The sequence below is a fragment of the Panulirus ornatus genome, chromosome 7, assembly GCF_036320965.1.
Source record: "Panulirus ornatus isolate Po-2019 chromosome 7, ASM3632096v1, whole genome shotgun sequence".
Classification (NCBI taxonomy): Eukaryota; Metazoa; Arthropoda; class Malacostraca; order Decapoda; family Palinuridae; genus Panulirus; species Panulirus ornatus.
The window spans coordinates 51,197,377-51,223,209 of NC_092230.1; the positions used below are offsets into that span (position 1 = coordinate 51,197,377).

The 25,833-nt window shown below is 41.8% G+C and overlaps 1 protein-coding gene across 13 annotated transcripts in view; it reads left to right on the forward strand.

The window, feature by feature from the left end:
* LOC139749640 (SET domain-containing protein 9-like) overlaps positions 1 to 25,833 on the forward strand; it is a 186,279-nt gene that overhangs the window by 116,629 nt on the left and 43,817 nt on the right. For 10 of the 13 annotated variants that reach the window (XM_071663808.1, XM_071663809.1, XM_071663810.1 and 7 more), the window contains exon 3: positions 7,129 to 7,291. In XM_071663808.1, the coding sequence (XP_071519909.1) occupies positions 7,129 to 7,291 (163 nt within the window). Of the gene's footprint in view, positions 1 to 7,128; positions 7,296 to 25,833 lie in introns of all 13 variants that reach the window. The other 3 variants (XR_011713006.1, XR_011713007.1, XR_011713008.1) reach the window with 1 other exon arrangement.

Sequence of the window (25,833 nt, forward strand, 5' to 3'; positions counted from 1 at the left end):
CTCACATACATTCTTCAAAGCAAACACCTGATCCACACATCCTCTACCACTTCTGAAACCACACTGCTCTTCCCCAATCTGATGCTCTGTATATGCCTTCACCCTCTCAATCAATACCCTCCCATATAATTTACCAGGAATACTCAACAAACTTATACCTCTGTAATTTGAGCACTCACTCTTATCCCCTTTGCCTTTGTACAATGGCACTATGCATGCATTCCACCAATCCTCAGGCACCTCACCGTGAGTCATGCATACATTAAATAACCTTACCAACCAGTCAACAATACAGTCACCCCCTTTTTTAATAAATTCCACTGCAATACCATCCAAACCTTCTGCCTTGCCGGCTTTCATCTTCCGCAAAGCTTTTACTACCTCTTCTCTGTTTACCAAATCATTTTCCCTAACCCTCTCACTTTGCACACCACCTCAACCAAAACACCCTATATCTGCCACTCTATCCTCAAACACATTCAACAAACCTTCAAAATACTCACTCCATCTCCTTCTCACATCACCACTACTTGTTATCACCTCCCCATTTGCGCCCTTCACTGAAGTGCCCATTTGCTCCCTTGTCTTACGCACTTTATTTACCTCCTTCCAGAACATCTTTTTATTCTCCCTAAAATTTAATGATACTCTCTCACCCCAACTCTCATTTGCCCTTTTTTTCACCTCTTGCACCTTTCTCTTGACCTCCTGTCTCTTTCTTTTAAACGTCTCCCACTCAACTGCATTTTTTCCCTGCAAAAATCGTCCAAATGCCTCTCTCTTTCACTAATACTCTTACTTCTTCATCCCACCACTCACTACCCTTTCTAATCAACCCACCTCCCACTCTTCTCATGCCACAAGCATCTTTTGCGCAATCCATCACTGATTCCCTAAATACATCCCATTCCTCCCCCACTCCCCTTACTTCCATTGTTCTTACCTTTTTCCATTCTGTACTCAGTCTCTCATGGTACTTCCTCACACAAGTCTCCTTCCCAAGCTCACTTACTCTCACCACCCTCTTCACCCCAACATTCACTCTTTTTTTCTGAAAACCCATACAAATCTTCACCTTAGCCTCCACAAGATAATGATCAGACATCCCTCCAGTTGCACCTCTCAGCACATTAACATCCAAAAGTCTCTCTTTCGCGCGCCTGTCAATTAACACGTAATCCAGTAACGCTCTCTGGCCATCTCTCCTACTTACATAAGTATACTTATGTATATCTCGCTTTTTAAACCAGGTATTCCCAATCATCAGTCCTTTTTCAGCACATAAATCTACAAGCTCTTCACCATTTCCATTTACAACACTGAACACCCCATGTATACCAATTATTCCCTCAACTGCCACATTACTCACCTTTGCATTCAAATCACCCATCACTATAACCCGGTCTCGTGCATCAAAACCACTAACACACTCATTCAGCTGCTCCCAAAACACTTGCCTCTCATGATCTTTCTTCTCATGCCCAGGTGCATATGCACCAATAATCACCCATCTCTCTCCATCAACTTTCAGTTTTACCCATATTAATCGAGAATTTACTTTTACATTCTATCACGTACTCCCACAACTCCTGTTTCAGGAGTACTGCTACTCCTTCCCTTGCTCTTGTCCTCTCACTAACCCCTGACTTTACTCCCAAGACATTCCCAAACCACTCTTCCCCTTCACCCTTGAGCTTCGTTTCACTCAGAGCCAAAACATCCAGGTTCCTTTCCTCAAACATACTACCTATCTCTCCTTTTTTCACATCTTGGTTACATCCTCACACATTTAGGCACCCCAATCTGAGCCTTCGAGGCGTATGAGCACTCCCCGCGTGACTCCTTCTTCTGTTTCCCATTTTAGAAAGTTATGAATATGTATATGTATATATATATGTATATGAATATGTATGAATATGTATATGTATATATATATGTATATGTCTGTGTGAGCATATGTATCTATATGTATTTGTGTGTGTATGTGCTAGAGACTGAGAGTGAAGGAATGTGGCCTTTTTGTCCTTTCCTGGTGCTACCTCACTGGTAGCATCAGGAAAGGACAAAAAGGCCTCATTCGTTCACACTCAGTCTCAGTCTCTATGATTGGAGGCGGAAGGATGGAGTGAAAAAGATTTTGAGCGATCGGGGGCTGAACATCCAAGAGAGTGAGAGGCATGCAAGTGGAATGAACTAGGGCATGTGAAGCTTCTGGGGTAAACCGTGGAAAGGTCTATGGGGCCTGGATATAGATAGGGAGCTTTGGTTTTGGCGCATTACACATGACAGCTAAAGACTGAGTGTGAACGAATGTGGTATACCCTGGTTCAGTCCATTGACCCCAGTATGCCACATAGTTCCAATTTACTCTATTCTGTGCACATCTTTCACCCTCTTGCAGGGTCAGGCCCTGATTACTCAAAGTCTTTTTTCACTCCGTCCTTCCACATCTGATTTGGTGTCCCGGTTCTCCTTGTTCCACATTTATCCTTTTTGCCAACCTCTCCTCACTTATTCTTTCCATATGTGCAAACCATTTCAACACACCCTCCTCTGACTTCTTGACTGCACTCTTTTTATTTCCACACATTTCTCTTGCCCTTTCATTACATACTCAATCAAACCATCTCACACCACATATTATCCTCAAATATTTTATTTCCAACACATTCACCCACCTCCGCACAACCGTATCTATAGCCCATGCTTTGCAACCGTACAATGTTGTTAAAATTAGTATTTCTTCAAATATACCCATTTTTTCTTTGCAAGATAACATTCTCTCTTTCAACACATTCTTTATCCCTCTCAGAACCTTAACCTCCTTCCCCACCCTATGACTCGCTTCCACTTCCATGGTTCCATTCACTGCCAAATCCACTCCCAGATATCTAAAACACCTCACTTCCTCCAATTTTTTCCATTCAGACTTACATCCCAACTGATTTGTCTCTCAACCCTACTGACATAACAACCTTTGCTTTTATTCACATTTACTCTCATCTTCCTCCTTTCACAGACTTTTCCAAACTCAGTCACCAACTTCTGCATTTTCTCACTTGAATCATCCATTAGTGCTGTATCATCTGCAAACAATAACTGACACTTCCAAAGCATCCAGTGGACTGCATACTCACCCCTTTCTCCAAAACTCTTGCATTTACTTCCTTAACCACTCCATCCATAAACAAAGTGAATAACTAAGGGGACATCACATACACCTCGTACATATATCTTACACCCTTGATGAAAACTCACTTCTAGTTGCTTACCTTCCACACCATATATTCTTAATACCTTCCACAAACCATCTCTATCACCCCTATCATATGCCTTCTCTAAATCCATAAATGTCACATACAAATCCACTGGTTTTTCTAAGTTTTTCCTCACATACATTCTTCCAATGCAAACACCTGATCCACACATCCTCTACCACTTCTGAAACCACACTGCTCCAATCCAGGCTGATGCTGTGTACATGCCTTCATCCTCTCAGTCAATACCCTCCCATACAGTTTTCCAGGTATACTACAACAAACTTAGCCTCTGTAGTTTGAACACTTGCCTTTATCCCCTTTGCCTTTGTACATGGTACTATATATACATTCCACCAATCCTCAGGCACTTCATCATGATCCATACGTACATTGAATATCCTTACCAATGAATCAACAACACAGTCACCCCCTTCTTAATAATTCAATTGCAGTACCATTCAATCCTGCTGCCTTGTCTGATTTCATCTTCTGCAGGGTTCTCATCACCTCTTCTCTCTTCACCCAACCACTCTCCCAGACTCTCTCACTTTGCATACCATCCTGACCAAAACACACTACATCTGCCACTCTTTCATCAAACACATTCAACAATCCTTCAGTCTTATCTTTTGCACATTATTTACCTCCTTCCAAAATATCTTTTTATTCTCTGTAAAGTTTAATACACCCTCACCCAACTCTCATGTCATAGAAAGCAATTAAAAGGGATGGGGAGCTGGAAAGCTTTCACTTCTTGTATTTTAAGTTCTAAAAGATGGAACATAAGAAGGAACCAAACAAAGAGTGCTCATCACCCTCAAAGGCTCAGGCTCGGGTGCCTAAACATATGGATTTAACCAAGATCAGAAAAGAGGAGAGACAGGTAGTGTGTGTGTGTGAGGAAAGAAACCTGGATGTCCTGGATCTGAGTGAAACAAAGCTCAAGGGTAAAGGGGAAGAATGGTTCAGAAATATCTTAGGTGGTATGCGAAGAAAGAGGGTCAGGGAGAGTGGTTTGGTGAAGAGAGAAGAGATGGTGAATGCCTTGCAGAAGATGAAATCCACCAAAGCAGCAGGAGTGGATGGTATTGCTGTTGAATTTATTAAGAAACCTTACCAACCAATCGACAACAGTCGATTGGTTGGTAAGGTTATTCAGTGTATGTATGGATCATGCTGAAGTGTCTGAGGATTGGCAGAATGCATGCATAGTGCCACTGTACAAAGGCAAAGGGGATAAAGGTCAGTGTTGAAACTACAGAGGCATAAGTTTGTTGAGTATAATTGTATGGAAGGGTTTGCTTGTAAAGGTGAAGGCATGTACAGAGCACCAGATTGGGTAGGAGCAGTATGGTTTCAGAAATGGTAGAGAATGTGTGGATCATGTGTTTACTTTGAAGAATGTATGTGAGAAATACTTAAAAAGCAGATAGATTTGTATATGGCATTTATTGGTCTGGAGAAGGAATATGATAGGGTTGATAGAGATGCTTTATGGAAGGTCTTAAGAATATATGGTGCAGGTGATAAGCTACTAGAAGCAGTGAGAAGTTTTTATCATGGGTGTAAGGCATGTATACAAGTAGAAAGAGGAGAGTGATTGGTTCCCAGTGAAGCTTGGTCTGCAGCAAGGGTGTGTGGTGTCACCATGGTTGTTTAATTTGTTTATGGATGGAGTGCTTAGGGAGGTAAATGCAAGAGTTTTGGAGAGAGGGGCGAGTATGCAGTCTGTTGGGGATGAGAGAGCTTAGGAAGTGAATTAGTTATTGTTCATCAGTGATACATTATTGGTGGCTGATTCAAGTGAGAAACTGCTGAAGTTGGTGACTGAGTTTGGAAGTGTGTGAAAAGAGAAAGTTGAGAGTTGGGTTTCAGTTGCCTATGCTGTCTCTGCTAACATATAAAAAGGCTTAGCCTAATCAAGGTACCCAATTTATTGACCAACATCTTGAGGATGATGAACAGCTGGGTTTACCGCAGACTGACAGTTGCAACCAGAATATGATCCCATATGCTTGACCCTAGGTGGCTCCTTAATGCGTTCTGGTCAGCAACACTAACTGCTAAATCACGGAGGTCCGAGTTATTACTTATTTGTGCATTACGAGGAGTTATGCTAAATAGAACAGCTGTGCCTTCTTAATTGTTTCATGAGTGAAAGTAAGGCATTGGATAATTTACCAAGCATTTTACATGGCACCAGTTATAGAATACTAATGGCATGAATGAGATATTCTGTACCCTACCACAACTTAACATAATCTACTAGTCTTAAGTAAAAGGGTTTATGAAAGAAAATCCAAACTGCCCTTTTGGGAACAATACCCACTTTGTAAAAGTAATGAGATAACATGAAATGTTCAGGCCTAGCTGTGAAATTGATGGGATAACTTGAGTCTTTAGTCCTTGCTGGAAAAGTAATGGAATAACTTGGGTTATTCAAGTCTAGCAGTAGAATTAAAGGTATAACTTGAATGTTCAAGGCTAGCTGTAAAAGTAATGGGATAACTTGAGTTGTTGAAGCCAAGCCATAAAATTGAGTGGATAATTTGAGTATTCAAGCTTTTTTGTAAAAGTAATGGAATAACTTGAGTTGTTTGAGCCTATCTGTAAAAGTGATAGAATAACTTGAGCTTTGTTTTCAAGAGCTTTGAGCTTTTCAAGCCTCTCAGAATAACTTCACCTTGTGAGCTTTAAGTTTTTCAAGCTTTGAGCTTCTCAAGCCTATCAGAATAATTTGACCTTGAGCTTTTCAAGAGCTTTGAGCTGTTCAAGCCTAGTGAGAATTGTTCAGGCATATTAAGAAGTTCAAGCATATTGTAAAATTGATAGAATAACTTGAGCTGTTTAAGCCTAGCCATTAAAGTAATGAAATAATTTGAGTGTTCAAACCTAGCAAGAAAAGTTATTGGATAACATGAGTTGTTCAGGCCTAGATGTAAAGTAATGGGATAACTTGATTATTCAGGCCATGCCATGAAAGTTTTGTTATGAGTTAACTTGGGTGTTCAAGCCTAGCCATGAAAGTAGTAGGATAACTTGAGTGTTTAAGCCTAGCCATGAAAGTAATGGGATAACTTGAGTTGAACGTTCAAGCTTAGCAATGAAAGTAATGGGATAACTTGAGTGTTCAAACTGAGCAGGAAAAGTTATTGGATAACTTACATTGTTCAGGCCTAGATATAAAGGTAATGGGATATCTTGAGTGTTCAGGCTTAGCCATGAAAGTATTGGGATAATTTGAATGCTTAAACCTAATAAAAATTGGGGTAATTTGAATGCTCAAGCCAAGCTTACCTAAAAGAATTAATGAAGATAGGGGGATAGAGGAGAAAGAATACTTCTCACGTATTCCCTGCATGTTGTAAAAGGCGACTAAAAGAGAAGGGAGTGGGGGGCTGGAAATCCTATCTTGTCTTTTTTTTTTTTTAATTTTCCAAAAGAAGGAACAGAGAAGGGGGCCAGGCGAGGATATTCCCTCAAAGGCCCAGTCCTCTGTTCTTAACGCTACCTCGCTAATGCAGGAAATGGTGAATAGTATAAAAGAAAAAAAACGAGTACTGCAATGGCATAATGCTCCTCCCACTATCATCTAGAAGCTCCTCTCTTATTGGTTACCCAAAGTTAAGACATTGAAATTATTGCTTGTTACTATATTTAATGAAGTATATTTGTTTTACATAAATGACTCATTAAATATTACTGATTAGCAACTGTTACCTTTTATAGTACTATGTATGATATTTAGCCTGTATACAGGTTCTTGCTATGGATTATCAAGTAGGTCATACTACAACAATGCATCTGTTCACCTTGAACACAACTTGTAATTCTGGAAGTAGGATTTAATGATGTGATATGTATACAGGAGTGTGCGAAGTGTAAAGGATAGAGGAGTGGACAAGATCATCCCAGAATGTGTCCTTTTGGATCAGCTCCGAGCACTGACTTCAGCCCTCCTCCAGGCACAGACTTGGGCCTTACCAACAATCCAATGCCACCACCAGTTGAGCTATCATCTTGCTCTTCAGGTTTGTAAGTGATCAATGAAATGGCAACTGTAAAGATGGATTTATGATATAACCAATTCCAGTATAGCCTGCTCATTTTCAAACTTGCCATTTAGGTGTGGAGGTGGAGTGGTTCATAAAGAAATGTTTTCAGAAATGGTTAATGCTGTTACAGTTAAAATCAATTAGAAGTTAAGGATGTACTGTCATATGAACACCAATCTGTCAATGTCATATGAACACCAATCTGTCAAAATTCTTACCATATGTGTTAGATGCTCCAAGAATGATACAAACTTTTAGGCAGCTAAGATTGTCACCATAGTAGTAAAGAAGATATATTTGAACATTTTCTTTTCACAGCCTCTAAGGTTAAGAGGTCAAGTTGCAGTAGTAGAATCATGCCTATTTAAAGATAGTATCCTCTTATGTAATTAAGAATAATATTGTGAAATACAAGATTTTTTTCCATAGGCTAAGGAATTATCAGCTTGAGGGCACAATCTTTGGACAGGATGTCAGGCACTAGGACTGTAATGATGAGCCCAACTTAGACTTCAAGTAGTATTCTGTCAATGTATATCACCTGGATACCAAATCATTATTGTTGTCATTTGCCTGATTCATGTTGCACATAACATTGTAAGTTAGGTTAGATGGGTTAGATTTTAATAGCATGCCAGGACTTGATTACCTTATCTCAAGTTAGCGAGGTAGTACCAGGAAACAGACAAAGGACTCATCCACTCATATACAATTAGATACTCATATATGCACATACACATACATTAACATACATATTTATTTTATTTATTGTATGATACTTTGTCGCTGTCTCCTGCATTATCGAGGTAGCGCAAGGAAACGATGAAAGAATGGCCCAACTCACCCACATACACATGTATATACATACACGTCCACACACGCACATATACATACCTATACATCTCAGCGTATACATATATATACACACACAGACATATACATATATACACATGTACATAATTCATACTGTCTGCCCTTATTCATTCCCATTGCCACCCCGCCACACATGAAATGACAACCCCCCTCCCCCTGCATGTGTGCGAGGTAACACTAGGAAAAGACAACAAAGGCCACATTCGTTCACACTCAGTCTCTAGCTGTCATGTATATTGCACTGAAACCCTAGCTCCCTTTCCACATCCAGGCCCCACAAAACTTTCCATGGTTTACCCCAGATGCTTCACATGCCCTGGTTCAATCCATTGACAGCATGTTGACCCCAGTATACCACATCGTTCCAATTCACTCTATTCCTTGCACGCCTTTCTCCCTCCTGCATGTTCAGGCCCTGATCACTCAAAATCTTTTTCACCCCATCCTTCCACCTCCTATTTGGTCTCCCACTTCTCCTCGTTCCCTCCACCTCTGACACATATATCCTCTTTGTTAATCTTTCCTCACTCATTCTCTCCATGTGACCAAACCATTTCAAAACACCCTCTTCTGCTCTCTCAACCACACTCTTTTTATTACCTCACATCTCTCTTACCCTTTCATTACTTACTTGGTCAAACCACCTCATACCACATATTGTCCTCAAACATCTCATTTCCAGCACATCCACCCTCCTTTGCACAACTCTTTCTATAGCCCACGCCTCGCAACCATATAACATTGTCAGAACCACTATTCCTTCAAACATACCCATTTTTGCTTTCCGAGATAATGTTCTCGCCTTCCACACATTTTTCAACACTTCCAGAACTTTTGCCCTCTCCCCCACCCTATGACTCACTTCAGCTTCCATGGTTCCATCCACTGCCAAATCCACTCCCAGATATCTAAAACACTTTACTTCCTCCAGTTTTTTCTCCATTCAAACTTACCTCCCAATTGACTTGACCCTCAACCCTACTGTACCTGATAACCTTGCTCTTATTCACATTTACTCTCAGCTTTCTTCTTTCACACACTTTACCAAACTCAGTCACCAGCCTCTGCAGTTTCTCACCCGAATACGCCACCAGCGCTGTATCATCAGTGAACAACAACTGACTCACTTCCCAAGCTCCCTCATCCACAACAGACTGCGTACTTGCCCCTCTCTCCAAAACTCTTGCATTCACCTCCCTAACAACCCCATCCATAAACAAATTAAACAACCATGGAGACATCATGCACCCATGCCGCAAACCGACATTCACTGAGAACCAATCACTTTCCTGTCTTCCTACTCGTACACAAGCCTTACATCCTCAATAAAAACTTTTCACTGCTTCTAACAACTTGCCTCCCAAACCATATAATCTTAATACCTTCCTCAGAGCATCTCTATCAGCTCTATCATACGCCTTCTCCAGATCCATGAATGCTACATACATATGCATATGCATATGGATATGAAAAAAATACTTCCCACGCATTCCTCGCGTGTCGTAGAAGGCGACTAGAGGGGATGGGAGCGGGGGGCCAGAAATCCTCCCCTCCTTGTATTTTTAACTTTCTAAAATGGGAAACAGAAGAAGGAGCCACGCAGGGAGTGCTCATCCTCCTCGAAGGCTCAGACTGGGGTGTCTAAATGTGTGTGGATGTAACCAAGATGTCAAAAAAGGAGAGATAGGTAGTATGTTTGAGGAAAGGAACCTGGATGTTTTGGCTCTGAGTGAAACGAAGCTCAAGGGTAAAGGGGATGAGTGGTTTGGGAATGTCTTGGGAGTAAAGTCAGGGGTTAGTGAGAGGACAAGAGCAAGGGAAGGAATAGCAGTACTCCTGAAACAGGAGTTGTGGGAGTATGTGATAGAATGTAAGAAAGTAAATTCTCGATTAATATGGGTAAAACTGAAAGTTGATGGAGAGAGTTGGGTGATTATTGGTGCATATGCACCTGGGCATGAGAAGAAAGATCATGAGAGGCAAGTGTTTTGGGAGCAGCTGAATGAGTGTGTTAGTGGTTTTGATGCACGAGACCGGGTTATAGTGATGGGTGATTTGAATGCAAAGGTGAGTAATGTGGCAGTTGAGGGAATAATTGGTATACATGGGGTGTTCAGTGTTGTAAATGGAAATGGTGAAGAGCTTGTAGATTTATGTGCTGAAAAAGGACTGGTGATTGGGAATACCTGGTTTAAAAAGAAAGATAGACGTAAGTATACGTATGTAAGTAGGAGAGATGGCCAGAGAGCGTTAATGGATTACGTATTAATTGACAGGCACGCGAAAGAGAGACTTTTGGATGTTAATGTGCTGAGAGGTGCAACTGGAGGGATGTCTGATCATTATCATGTGGAGGCTAAGGTGAAGATTTGTATGGGTTTTCAGAAAAGAAGAGTGAATGTTGGGGTGAAGAGGGTGGTGAGAGTAAGTGAGCTTGGGAAGAAGACTTGTGTGAGGAAGTACCAGGAGAGACTGAGTACAGAATGGAAAAAGGTGAGAACAATGGAAGTAAGGGGAGTGGGGGAGGAATGGGATGTATTTAGGGAATCAGTGATGGCTTGCGCAAAAGATGCTTGTGGCATGAGAAGAGTGGGAGGTGGGTTGATTAGAAAGGGTAATGAGTGGTGGGATGAAGAAGTAAGATTATTAGTGAAAGAGAAGAGAGAGGCATTTGGATGATTTTTGCAGGGAAAAAATGCAATTGAGTGGGAGATGTATAAAAGAAAGAGACAGGAAGTCGAGAAAGGTGCAAGAGGTGAAAAAGAGGGGAAATGAGAGTTGGGGTGAGAGAGTATCAATAAATTTTAGGGAGAATAAAAAGATGTTCTGGAAGGAGGTAAATAAAGTGCGTAAGACAAGGGAGCAAATGGGAACTTCAGTGAAGGGCGCAAATGGGGAGGTGATAACAAGTAGTGGTGATGTGAGAAGGAGATGGAGTGAGTATTTTGAAGGTTTGTTGAATGTGTTTGATGATAGAGTGGCAGATATAGGGTGTTTTGGTCTAGGTGGTGTGCAAAGTGAGATGGTTAGGGAAAATGATTTGGTAAACAGAGAAGAGGTAGTAAAAGCTTTGCGGAAGATGAAAGCTGGCAAGGCAGCAGGTTTGGATGGTATTGCAGTGGAATTTATTAAAAAAGGGGGTGACTGTATTATTGACTGGTTGGTAAGGTTATTTAATGTATGTATGACTCATGGTGAGGTGCCTGAGGATTGGCAGAATGCGTGCGTAGTGCCATTGTACAAAGGTAAAGGGGATAAGAGTGAGTGCTCAAATTACAGAGGTATAAGTTTGTTGAGTATTCCTGGTAAATTATATGGGAGGGTATTGATTGAGAGGGTGAAGGCATGTACAGAGCATCAGATTGGGGAAGAGCAGTGTGGTTTCAGAAGTGGTAGAGGATGTGTGGATCAGGTGTTTGCTTTGAAGAATGTATGTGAGAAATACTTAGAAAAGCAAATGGATTTGTATGTAGCATTTATGGATCTGGAGAGGCATATGACAGAGTTGATAGAGATGCTCTGTGGAAGGTATTAAGAATATATGGTGTGGGAGGAAAGTTGTTAGAAGCAGTGAAAAGTTTTTATCGAGGATGTAAGGCATGTGTACGTGTAGGAAGAGAGGAAAGTGATTGGTTCTCAGTGAATGTAGGTTTGCGGCAGGGGTGTGTGATGTCTCCATGGTTGTTTAATTTGTTTATGGATGGGGTTGTTAGGGAGGTGAATGCAAGAGTTTTGGAAAGAGGGGCAAGTATGAAGTCTGTTGTGAATGAGAGAGCTTGGGAAGTGAGTCAGTTGTTGTTCACTGATGATACAGCGCTGGTGGCTGATTCATGTGAGAAACTGCAGAAGCTGGTGACTGAGTTTGGTAAAGTGTGTGAAAGAAGAAAGTTAAGAGTAAATGTGAATAAGAGCAAGGTTATTAGGTACAGTAGTGTTGAGGGTCAAGTCAATTGGGAGGTAAGTTTGAATGGAGAAAAACTGGAGGAAGTAAAGTGTTTTAGATATCTGGGAGTGGATCTGGCAGCGGATGGAACCATGGAAGCGGAAGTGAATCATAGGGTGGGGGAGGGGGCGAAAATTCTGGGAGCCTTGAAGAATGTGTGGAAGTCGAGAACATTATCTCGGAAAGCAAAAATGGGTATGTTTGAAGGAATAGTGGTTCCAACAATGTTGTATGGTTGCGAGGCGTGGGCTATGGATAGAGTTGTGCGCAGGAGGGTGGATGTGCTGGAAATGAGATGTTTGAGGACAATGTGTGGTGTGAGGTGGTTTGATTGAGTAAGTAATGTTAGGGTAAGAGAGATGTGTGGAAATAAAAAGAGTGTGGTTGAGAGAGCAGAAGAGGGTGTTTTGAAATGGTTTGGGCACATGGAGAGAATGAGTGAGGAAAGATTGACCAAGAGGATATATGTGTCGGAGGTGGAGGGAACGAGAAGTGGGAGACCAAATTGGAGGTGGAAAGATGTAGTGAAAAAGATTTTGTGTGATCGGGGCCTGAACATGCAGGAAGGTGAAAGGAGGGCAAGGAATAGAGTGAATTGGATCGATGTGGTATACTGGGGTTGACGTGATGTCAGTGGATTGAATCAGGGCATGTGAAGCGTCTGGGGTAAACCATGGAAAGTTGTGTGGGGCCTGGATGTGGAAAGGGAGCTGTGGTTTCGGGCATTATTGCATGACAGCTAGAGACTGAGTGTGAACGAATGGGGCCTTTGTTGTCTTTTCCTAGTGCTACCTCACACACATGAGGGGGGAGGGGGATGGTATTCCATGTGTGGCGAGGTGGCGATGGGAATGAATAAAGGCAGACAGTGTGAATTGTGTGCATGAGTATATATGTATGTGTCTGTGTGTGTATATATATGTGTACATTGAGATGTATAGGTATGTATATTTGCGTGTGTGGACATGTATGTATATACATTGTGTATGGGGGTGGGTTGGGCCATTTCTTTCGTCTGTTTCCTTGCGCTACCTTGCAAACGAGGGAGACAGCGACAAAGCAAAATAAATATAAATAAATAATGAAAAAGAAATAGATAAAACACAATATGTTCCCGAATGCACTTTCGTGTAATGCTCCACCTCTCTCCCATATATCATCTTTGTCGACTTTTCCTCACTCATTGTGTCCATATGTCAGAACCATTTCAACACATCTTCAACTCCTTTCTCAACTGCACTTTTTATTACCACACAACTCTCTTCCCCTTTCATTACTCATGCCACATATTGTCCTCAAACATTTCATTTCCAGCACATCCACACCTCTGCACAACCCTATCCATAGCCCATGCCTTGCAACCATATGATGGAACTACTATTTCTTCAAACATACCCATTTTTGTTCTCGTGAGATAACGTTCTCTCTTTCATTCTTCATCACTCCTAGAACCTTGTTCCCCTCCCAACCCTCTGACTCTCTTCTGCTTCCATGGTTCCATTTCCTACCAAATTCACTCCCAGATATCTAAAACACTTCACTTCCTACATCCCAGCTAACTTTTCACTCAACCTTGCTGAACCTGATAATCTTGTTTTTATACACATTTTCTCTCAACTTCCTCATTTCATACACTTTTCCTCAGTCAACAACCTCTGCAGTTTCTCACTTGAATGAGCCACCAGAGCTTTATCATTGATGAACAACAATTGACTCACTTCCCAGTCCCTCTCATCCCCAACAGAGTGCATACTCGCCCCCTCTCCAAACCTCTTGCATTTACCTCCATAACCACCTAATCCATAAACAAATTAAACAGTCATGGGGACATCATACATCCCTGCCACAGACTGATCTTCACTGGGAACCAGTCACTTTCCTGTCTTCCTACTCGTACACAAGCCTTACATCCTCAATAAAAACTTTTCACTGCTTCTAACAACTTGCCTCCCAAACCATATAATCTTAATACCTTCCTCAGAGCATCTCTATCAGCTCTATCATACGCCTTCTCCAGATCCATGAATGCTACATACATATGCATATGCATATGGATATGAAAAAAATACTTCCCACGCATTCCTCGCGTGTCGTAGAAGGCGACTAGAGGGGATGGGAGCGGGGGGCCAGAAATCCTCCCCTCCTTGTATTTTTAACTTTCTAAAATGGGAAACAGAAGAAGGAGCCACGCAGGGAGTGCTCATCCTCCTCGAAGGCTCAGACTGGGTGTCTAAATGTGTGTGGATGTAACCAAGATGTCAAAAAAGGAGAGATAGGTAGTATGTTTGAGGAAAGGAACCTGGATGTTTTGGCTCTGAGTGAAACGAAGCTCAAGGGTAAAGGGGAGAGTGGTTTGGGAATGTCTTGGGAGTAAAGTCAGGGGTTAGTGAGAGGACAAGAGCAAGGGAAGGAATAGCAGTACTCCTGAAACAGGAGTTGTGGGAGTATGTGATAGAATGTAAGAAAGTAAATTCTCGATTAATATGGGTAAAAACTGAAAGTTGATGGAGAGAGTTGGGTGATTATTGGTGCATATGCCCTGGGCATGAGAAGAAAGATCATGAGAGGCAAGTGTTTCGGGAGCAGCTGAATGAGTGTGTTAGTGGTTTTGATGCACGAGACCGGGTTATAGTGATGGGTGATTTGAATGCAAAGGTGAGTAATGTGGCAGTTGAGGGAATAATTGGTATACATGGGGTGTTCAGTGTTGTAAATGGAAATGGTGAAGAGCTTGTAGATTTATGTGCTGAAAAAGGATGGTGATTGGGAATACCTGGTTTAAAAAGAAAGATAGACGTAAGTATACGTATGTAAGTAGGAGAGATGGCCAGAGAGCGTTAATGGATTACGTATTAATTGACAGGCACGCGAAAGAGAGACTTTTGGATGTTAATGTGCTGAGAGGTGCAACTGGAGGGATGTCTGATCATTATCATGTGGAGGCTAAGGTGAAGATTTGTATGGGTTTTCAGAAAAGAAGAGTGAATGTTGGGGTGAAGAGGGTGGTGAGAGTAAGTGAGCTTGGGAAGAAGACTTGTGTGAGGAAGTACCAGGAGAGACTGAGTACAGAATGGAAAAAGGTGAGAACAATGGAAGTAAGGGGAGTGGGGGAGGAATGGGATGTATTTAGGGAATCAGTGATGGCTTGCGCAAAAGATGCTTGTGGCATGAGAAGAGTGGGAGGTGGGTTGATTAGAAAGGGTAATGAGTGGTGGGATGAAGAAGTAAGATTATTAGTGAAAGAGAAGAGAGAGGCATTTGGATGATTTTTGCAGGGAAAAAATGCAATTGAGTGGGAGATGTATAAAAGAAAGAGACAGGAAGTCGAGAAAGGTGCAAGAGGTGAAAAAGAGGGGAAATGAGAGTTGGGGTGAGAGAGTATCAATAAATTTTAGGGAGAATAAAAAGATGTTCTGGAAGGAGGTAAATAAAGTGCGTAAGACAAGGGAGCAAATGGGAACTTCAGTGAAGGGCGCAAATGGGGAGGTGATAACAAGTAGTGGTGATGTGAGAAGGAGATGGAGTGAGTATTTTGAAGGTTTGTTGAATGTGTTTGATGATAGAGTGGCAGATATAGGGTGTTTTGGTCTAGGTGGTGTGCAAAGTGAGATGGTTAGGGAAAATGATTTGGTAAACAGAGAAGAGGTAGTAAAAGCTTTGCGGAAGATGAAAGCTGGCAAGGCAGCAGGTTTGGATGGTATTGCAGTGGAATTTATTAAAAAAGGGGGTGACTGTATTATTGACTGGTTGGTAAGGTTATTTAATGTATGTATGACTCATGGTGAGGTGCCTGAGGATTGGCAGAATGCGTGCGTAGTGCCATTGTACAAAGGTAAAGGGGATAAGAGTGAGTGCTCAAATTACAGAGGTATAAGTTTGTTGAGTATTCCTGGTAAATTATATGGGAGGGTATTGATTGAGAGGGTGAAGGCATGTACAGAGCATCAGATTGGGGAAGAGCAGTGTGGTTTCAGAAGTGGTAGAGGATGTGTGGATCAGGTGTTTGCTTTGAAGAATGTATGTGAGAAATACTTAGAAAAGCAAATGGATTTGTATGTAGCATTTATGGATCTGGAGAGGCATATGACAGAGTTGATAGAGATGCTCTGTGGAAGGTATTAAGAATATATGGTGTGGGAGGAAAGTTGTTAGAAGCAGTGAAAAGTTTTTATCGAGGATGTAAGGCATGTGTACGTGTAGGAAGAGAGGAAAGTGATTGGTTCTCAGTGAATGTAGGTTTGCGGCAGGGGTGTGTGATGTCTCCATGGTTGTTTAATTTGTTTATGGATGGGGTTGTTAGGGAGGTGAATGCAAGAGTTTTGGAAAGAGGGGCAAGTATGAAGTCTGTTGTGAATGAGAGAGCTTGGGAAGTGAGTCAGTTGTTGTTCACTGATGATACAGCGCTGGTGGCTGATTCATGTGAGAAACTGCAGAAGCTGGTGACTGAGTTTGGTAAAGTGTGTGAAAGAAGAAAGTTAAGAGTAAATGTGAATAAGAGCAAGGTTATTAGGTACAGTAGTGTTGAGGGTCAAGTCAATTGGGAGGTAAGTTTGAATGGAGAAAAACTGGAGGAAGTAAAGTGTTTTAGATATCTGGGAGTGGATCTGGCAGCGGATGGAACCATGGAAGCGGAAGGTGAATCATAGGGTGGGGGAGGGGGCGAAAATTCTGGGAGCCTTGAAGAATGTGTGGAAGTCGAGAACATTATCTCGGAAAGCAAAAATGGGTATGTTTGAAGGAATAGTGGTTCCAACAATGTTGTATGGTTGCGAGGCGTGGGCTATGGATAGAGTTGTGCGCAGGAGGGTGGATGTGCTGGAAATGAGATGTTTGAGGACAATGTGTGGTGTGAGGTGGTTTGATTGAGTAAGTAATGTTAGGGTAAGAGAGATGTGTGGAAATAAAAAGAGTGTGGTTGAGAGAGCAGAAGAGGGTGTTTTGAAATGGTTTGGGCACATGGAGAGAATGAGTGAGGAAAGATTGACCAAGAGGATATATGTGTCGGAGGTGGAGGGAACGAGAAGTGGGAGACCAAATTGGAGGTGGAAAGATGTAGTGAAAAAGATTTTGTGTGATCGGGGCCTGAACATGCAGGAAGGTGAAAGGAGGGCAAGGAATAGAGTGAATTGGATCGATGTGGTATACTGGGGTTGACGTGATGTCAGTGGATTGAATCAGGGCATGTGAAGCGTCTGGGGTAAACCATGGAAAGTTGTGTGGGGCCTGGATGTGGAAAGGGAGCTGTGGTTTCGGGCATTATTGCATGACAGCTAGAGACTGAGTGTGAACGAATGGGGCCTTTGTTGTCTTTTCCTAGTGCTACCTCACACACATGAGGGGGGAGGGGGATGGTATTCCATGTGTGGCGAGGTGGCGATGGGAATGAATAAAGGCAGACAGTGTGAATTGTGTGCATGAGTATATATGTATGTGTCTGTGTGTGTATATATATGTGTACATTGAGATGTATAGGTATGTATATTTGCGTGTGTGGACATGTATGTATATACATTGTGTATGGGGGTGGGTTGGGCCATTTCTTTAGTCTGTTTCCTTGCGCTACCTTGCAAACGAGGGAGACAGCGACAAAGCAAAATAAATATAAATAAATAATGAAAAAGAAATAGATAAAACACAATATGTTCCCGAATGCACTTTCGTGTAATGCTCCACCTCTCACCCATATATCATCTTTGTCGACTTTTCCTCACTCATTGTGTCCATATGTCAGAACCATTTCAACACATCTTCAACTCCTTTCTCAACTGCACTTTTTATTACCACACAACTCTCTTCCCCTTTCATTACTCATGCCACATATTGTCCTCAAACATTTCATTTCCAGCACATCCACACCTCTGCACAACCCTATCCATAGCCCATGCCTTGCAACCATATGATGGAACTACTATTTCTTCAAACATACCCATTTTTGTTCTCGTGAGATAACGTTCTCTCTTTCATTCTTCATCACTCCTAGAACCTTGTTCCCCTCCCAACCCTCTGACTCTCTTCTGCTTCCATGGTTCCATTTCCTACCAAATTCACTCCCAGATATCTAAAACACTTCACTTCCTACATCCCAGCTAACTTTTCACTCAACCTTGCTGAACCTGATAATCTTGTTTTTATACACATTTTCTCTCAACTTCCTCATTTCATACACTTTTCCTCAGTCAACAACCTCTGCAGTTTCTCACTTGAATGAGCCACCAGAGCTTTATCATTGATGAACAACAATTGACTCACTTCCCAGTCCCTCTCATCCCCAACAGAGTGCATACTCGCCCCCTCTCCAAACCTCTTGCATTTACCTCCATAACCACCTAATCCATAAACAAATTAAACAGTCATGGGGACATCATACATCCCTGCCACAGACTGATCTTCACTGGGAACCAGTTACTCTCATCTCTTCCTACTCGTATGCATGCCATGCACCCGATAAAAACTTTTCTGCTTCTAGCAGCTTACCTTCCACACCATGTATTCTAAATACTTTCCACAAAGAATCTCTATCAACCCTATCATATTCCTTCTCCAGATCCATAAATGCTACATACGAATCCATAGGTTTTTCTAAGTATTTCTCACACACATTCTTCACTGCAAACACCTGATCCACACATCCTTTACCACTTCTGGAACGTCATTGCTCTTACCTAATCTGATGCTGTGTACATGCCTTCACCCTCACAGGCAATACCCTCCCATACAGTTTTCTAGGTATAGTCAGCAAACTTATTCCTCTATAGTTTGAACACTCACCTTTATTCTCTCTGCCTTTGTACATCAGCACTATACATTTATTCCACCAATCCTCAGGCACTTCATCATGATTCATTCATGCATTGAATATCCTTACCGACCAATCAACAACACAGTCATCCCTTTTCATAATAAATTCAACTGTAATACCTTCCACTCCTATTGCCTTGTTGAATTTCATCTTCCGCAAGGCTTTTACCACTTCTTTTCTCTTCACCAAACCACTTTCCGTGACTCTCTCACTTCGCACAACCCTGACCAAAACATCTTACACATGCCACTCTGTCATCAAACACATTCTGCAATCCTTCCAAAAGCTCACACCATCACTACCTGGTATCACTTCCCCCCTTTGACGATGTTCCCATTTGTTCTCTTGTTTTTCACACATTATTTTCCTCCTTCCAAAAATCTTTTTACTTTCCCTAAAGTTTGAAGAGACTCTCTCACCCCAGCTCTCATTTGCCCTCTTTTTTTTAACCCTTGCACCTTCCTCTTGCCACTTTCTTTTATACATCTCCCAGTCATTTGCACTCTTTCCTTGTAAGTACCATCTAAACGCATATCCTTTCTCATTTACTAACAGCTTTACTTCTTCATCTCACCACTCACTACCCTTTCTAATTTGCTCACCTCCCACCTTTCTCATGCCACATGCATCTCTTGCACATGTCATCACTGCTTCCCTAAATACATCCCATTCCTCATCCACTCCCCTCACTTCATTTGCTTTCACCTTTTGCCATTCTACACTCAAGCTTTCATGGTATTTCTTCACACACACGTCTCCTTTCCAGGCTCACTTGCTCTCACCACTCTCTTCCCTACATTCTTTCCTTTTTTTTGAAAATCTCTTCAAATCTTCACCTTTGCCTCCACAAGATAGTGATCAGACATCCCACCAGCTTCCCTTCTCAACATGTTAACATCTAAAAGTCTCTCTTTTACATGTCTATCAATTGATGCATAATCTGATGTCTTTTGACCATCTCTCCTACTTACACATGTATACTTGTGTATATTACTCTTTTTAAACCAGGTATTCCCAGCAGTCTTTTTTCAGTACACAAATCCACAAGCTCATCACCATTTCAATTTATAACACTGAGTACCCCATGCACACTAATTATACCCTCAACTGCTACATTACCCACCTTTGTATTCAAATCACTCATCACTAATACCTAGTCTTGTATACCAAAACTGCTAACACACTCGCTCAGCTTCTCCCAAAACACTTGTCTCTTATGATCTTTCTTCTCTTGACCAGGTGCATAAGCACCAATACTCACTCATCACTCACCATCCACTTTCAGTTTTACTTATGTTAGTCTAGAATTTTATTCCCTACACTCAATCACATATTCCCACAACTCTTGCTTCAGGAGCAGTGCTACTCCTTCCTTAACTCCTACTCATATATGTATACTTACGTATGTCTCTCTTTTTAGCCTAGGTATTCCTGATCACTAGTCTTTTTCAGCTCACAAATCCACATGCTCTTCTCTGTTTCCATTCACAACACTGAATACCCCATGTCCACCAATTATACCCTCACCTGCCACATTACTCACCTTTGCATTTAAATCTCCCATCACTACAACCTGGTCTCATGCATCAAAGCTGCTGAAACACTCAGTTGCTCTCAAAACACTTGCCTCATGATCTTTCTTATCATGACCAGTTGCATAAATACCAAAATCACTCATGTCTCTCCATCCACTTTCAGTTTTACCCACATCAATCTAGAATTTACTTTCTTACACTTTATCACATACTCCCACAACTCCTGCTTCAGAAGTAGTTCTATTCCTTCCTTAACTCTTGTCCTCTCACCAACCCCTGACTTTATTCCCAAGACATTCCCAAACCATTGTACCCCTTTACTCTTAACCTTTTTTTCACTTAGAGCTAGAACATCCAGGTTTCTTTCCTCAGACATACTTCTTATCTCTCCTTTCTTCTCGTATTGGTTACATTCACACACATTCAGACACCCCAATCTGAGCCTTTGAGGAGGATGAGCATTTGCCAGACATGAAAGGGAACTGTTAACAAAATTTGCCTACAATAAAGCTATCCAGTTTGTATAGACCTTCACTAATATAGATGTTACAATTCTTTGTGTATTCAAGAATTGAAGATTCAATGATTATTTCTCGTGATGGAGGAGTTTCAGTTTATAACTGAATTGGCATTACTCCATTCAGTACAGTGGTCATAATTTTTAATGTGATTAAACAAGGCATTTGATTCTTGTTCTCTTCTTCTACTATATTTATGTTGCTTAAGTCTAACATAAAGATCTTTACCAGTCTTCCCAGCATAAAACATGAAAATTTTTACAGTGTTCTATAAACACAGCCTGCAGAACTTTTTGGTGAATTTTTGAATAAGAAATTCTTTATAGTATTGCTCTCAAATGCATCAATAAATTCTGGACTGCATATACATAATGCCCTAAGGAACATAGACTGGAATGATGGTAATCTAACTCCGTCATGTTGAGCTGAGTAATAGAGGTTAAGCATTCCTAATGCAAAAATCCAAAATCCGAAATGCTTTAAAATCCTGAACATTTTGAGTGGTGACATCACGTTACAGGTGGAAAATTCCACACCTTATCTCATTTGCCTATGCTGGGCCCTGATGCTCTATTGGCGCCAGTTTGTTATAAAACATCATGACTGCCAGACCTACATGCATTACTCACTGTGTTTTTTGCTTATTCTCTGCTCTGCAGTAAAATGATATTGCTGTAAATGTTAAAAAGGCCTGCAGATATTCCTATGGGTAACAGTGATAAGAAAAAGAGGAATCATGCATGTTTATGTTGGTAGAGGATGTGTGGATCAGGTGTTTGCTTTGAAGAATGTATGTGAGAAATACTTAGAAAAGCAAATGGATTTGTATGTAGCATTTATGGATCTGGAGAAGGCATATGATAGAGTTGATAGAGATGCTCTGTGGAAGGTATTAAGAATATATGGTGTGGGAGGAAAGTTGTTAGAAGCAGTGAAAAGTTTTTATCGAGGATGTAAGGCATGTGTACGTGTAGAAAGAGAGGAAAGTGATTGGTTCTCAGTGAATGTAGGTTTGCGGCAGGGGTGTGTGATGTCTCCATGGTTGTTTAATTTGTTTATGGATGGGGTTGTTAGGGAGGTAAATGCAAGAGTTTTGGAAAGAGGGGCAAGTATGAAGTCTGTTGGGGATGAGAGAGCTTGGGAAGTGAGTCAGTTGTTGTTCGCTGATGTTACAGCGCTGGTGGCTGATTCATGTGAGAAACTGCAGAAGCTGGTGACTGAGCTTGATAAAGTGTGTGGAAGAAGAAAGTTAAGAGTAAATGTGAATAAGAGCAAGGTTATTAGGTACAGTAGGGTTGAGGGTCAAGTCAATTGGGAGGTGAGTCTGAATGGAGAAAAACTGGAGGAAGTGAAGTGTTTTAGATATCTGGGAGTGGATCTGGCAGCGGATGGAACCATGGAAGCGGAAGTGGATCATAGGGTGGGGGAGGGGGCGAAAATTCTGGGGGCCTTGAAGAATGTGTGGAAGTCAAGAACATTATCTCGGAAAGCAAAAATGGGTATGTTTGAAGGAATAGTGGTTCCAACAATGTTGTATGGTTGCGAGGCCTGGGCTATGGATAGAGTTGTGCACAGGAGGATGGATGTGCTGGAAATGAGATGTTTGAGGACAATGTGTGGTGTGAGGTGGTTTGATCGAGTGAGTAACGTAAGGGTAAGAGAGATGTGTGGAAATAAAAAGAGCGTGGTTGAGAGAGCAGAAGAGGGTGTTTTGAAGTGGTTTAGGCACATGGAGAGAATGAGTGAGGAAAGATTGACCAAGAGGATATATGTGTCGGAGGTGGAGGGAACGAGGAGAAGAGGGAGACCAAATTGGAGGTGGAAAGATGGAGTGAAAAAGATTTTGTGTGATCGGGGCCTGAACATGCAGGAGGGTGAAAGGAGGGCAAGGAATAGAGTGAATTGGAGCGATGTGGTATACCGGGGTTGACGTGCTGTCAGTGGATTGAATCAAGGCATGTGAAGCGTCTGGGGTAAACCATGGAAAGCTGTGTGGGTATGAATATTTGCGTGTGTGGACTTATGTATATACATGTGTATGGGGGTGGGTTGGGCCATTTCTTTCGTCTGTTTCCTTGCGCTACCTCGCAAACGCGGGAGACAGCGACAAAGTATAATAAAATAAATATGCATGTTTATTTATAGCACTGAAAGTCAAGAAATTATTGCTTATCAGAAGCATATATATTCATTCAGGAATGAAGGTGATGCCAAGCAACCGCAGATTGTCCACATGGGTGGCTGAGGTTGACACCTTAGCACTTTAATGGTTCAGTGCTACACAATCTTTGTTTCATATGCAAAATTATTAGAAATATTGTATATATTACCATCAGGCTATGTGTATAAAGTTTATTTATTTTCATTTTATTTATTATACTTTGTCGCTGTCTCCCGCGTTAGTGAGGTAGTACAAGAAAACAGACGAAAAGAATGGCCCAACCCACCCACATACACATGTATATACATACACGTCCACACATGTACATATACATACCTATACATCTCAACATATACATATATATACATACACACAGACATATACATATATACACATGTACATAATTCATGATTTTTTTTTTTTTTTTTTTTGCTTTGTCGCTGTCTCCCACGTTTGCGAGGTAGCGCAAGGAAACAGACGAAAGAAATGGCCCAACCCACCCCCATACACATGTATATACATACGTCCACACACGCAAATATACATACCTACGCAGCTTTCCATGGTTTACCCCAGACGCTTCACATGCCTTGATTCAATCCACTGACAGCACGTCAACCCCGGTATACCACATCGCTCCAATTCACTCTATTCCTTGCCCTCCTTTCACCCTCCTGCATGTTCAGGCCCCGATCACACAAAATCTTTTTCACTCCATCTCTCCACCTCCAATTTGGTCTCCCTCTTCTCCTCGTTCCCTCCACCTCCGACACATATATCCTCTTGGTCAATCTTTCCTCACTCATTCTCTCCATGTGCCCAAACCATTTCAAAACACCCTCTTCTGCTCTCTCAACCACGCTCTTTTTATTTCCACACATCTCTCTTACCCTTACGTTACTTACTCGATCAAACCACCTCACACCACACATTGTCCTCAAACATCTCATTTCCAGCACATCCATCCTCCTGCGCACAACTCTATCCATAGCCCACGCCTCGCAACCATACAACATTGTTGGAACCACTATTCCTTCAAACATACCCATTTTTGCTTTCCGAGATAATGTTCTCGACTTCCACACATTCTTCAAGGCTCCCAGAATTTTCGCCCCCTCCCCCACCCTATGATCCACTTCCGCTTCCATGGTTCCATCCACTGCCAGATCCACTCCCAGATATCTAAAACACTTCACTTCCTCCAGTTTTTCTCCATTCAAACTCACCTCCCAATTGACTTGACCCTCAACCCTACTGTACCTAATAACCTTGCTCTTTTTCACATTTACTCTTAACTTTCTTCTTTCACACACTTTACCAAACTGCCCTTATTCATTCCCGTCGCCACCCCGCCACACATGAAATAACAGCCCCCTTCCCCCGCATGTGCGCGATAGTAGCGCTAGGAAAAAGACAACAAAGGCCACATTCGTTCACACTCAGTCTCTAACTGTCATGTATAATGCACCGAAACCACAGCCCCCTTTCCACATCCAGGCCCCACAGAACTTTCCATTGTTTACCCCAGACACTTCACATGCCCTGGTTCAATCCATTGACAGCACCTCTACCCTGGTATACCACATTGTTCTAATTCACTCTGTTCCTTGCACGACTTTCACCCTCCTGCATGTTCAGGCCCCGATCACTCAAAATCTTTTTCACTCCATCTTTCCACCTCCAATTTGTTCTCCCACTTTTCCTCGTTCCCTCCACCTCTGACACATATATCCTCTTTGTCAATCTTTCCTCACTCATTCTCTCCATGTGACCAAACCATTTCAAAACACCCTCTTCTGCTCTCTCAACCACACACTTTTTATTACCACACATATCTCTTACCCTTTCATTACTTACTCGATCAAACCACCTCACACCACATATTGTTCTCAAACATCTCATTTCCAGCACATCCACCCTTCTGTGCACAAGTCTATCCATAGCCCACGCCTCGCAGCCATACAACATTGTTGGAACCACTATTCCTTCAAACATACCCATTTTTGCTTTCTGAGATAATGTTCTCGACTTCCAAACATTCTTCAAGGCTCCCAGAATTTTCGCCCCCTCCCGCACCCTGTGATTCACTTCCACTTCCATGGTTCCATCTGCTGCCAGATCCACTCCCAGATATCTAAAACACATTACTTCCTTGAGTTTTTCTCCATTCAAACTTACCTCCCAGTTGACTTGACCCTCAACCCTACTGTACCTAATAACCTTGCTCTTATTCACATTTACTCTTAACTTTCTTCTTTCACACACTTTACCAAACTCAGTCACCAGCTTCTGCAGTTTCTCACATGAATCAGCCACCAGCGCTGTATCATCAGCGAACAACAACTGACTCACTTCCCAAGCTCTCTCATCCACAACAGACTGCATACTTGCCCCTCTTTCCAAAACTCTTGCATTCACCTCCCTAACAACCCCATCCATAAACAAATTAAACAACCATGGAGACATCACACACCCCTGCCGCAAACCTACATTCACTGAGAATCAATCACTTTCCTCTCTTCCTTCACATACACATGCTTTACATCCTCGATAAAAACTTTTCACTGCTTCTAACAACTTGCCTCCCACACCATACATTCTTAATACCTTCCATGGAGCATCTCTGTCAACTCTATCATATGCCTTCTCCAGATCCATAAATGCTATATACAAAGCCATTTGCTTTTCT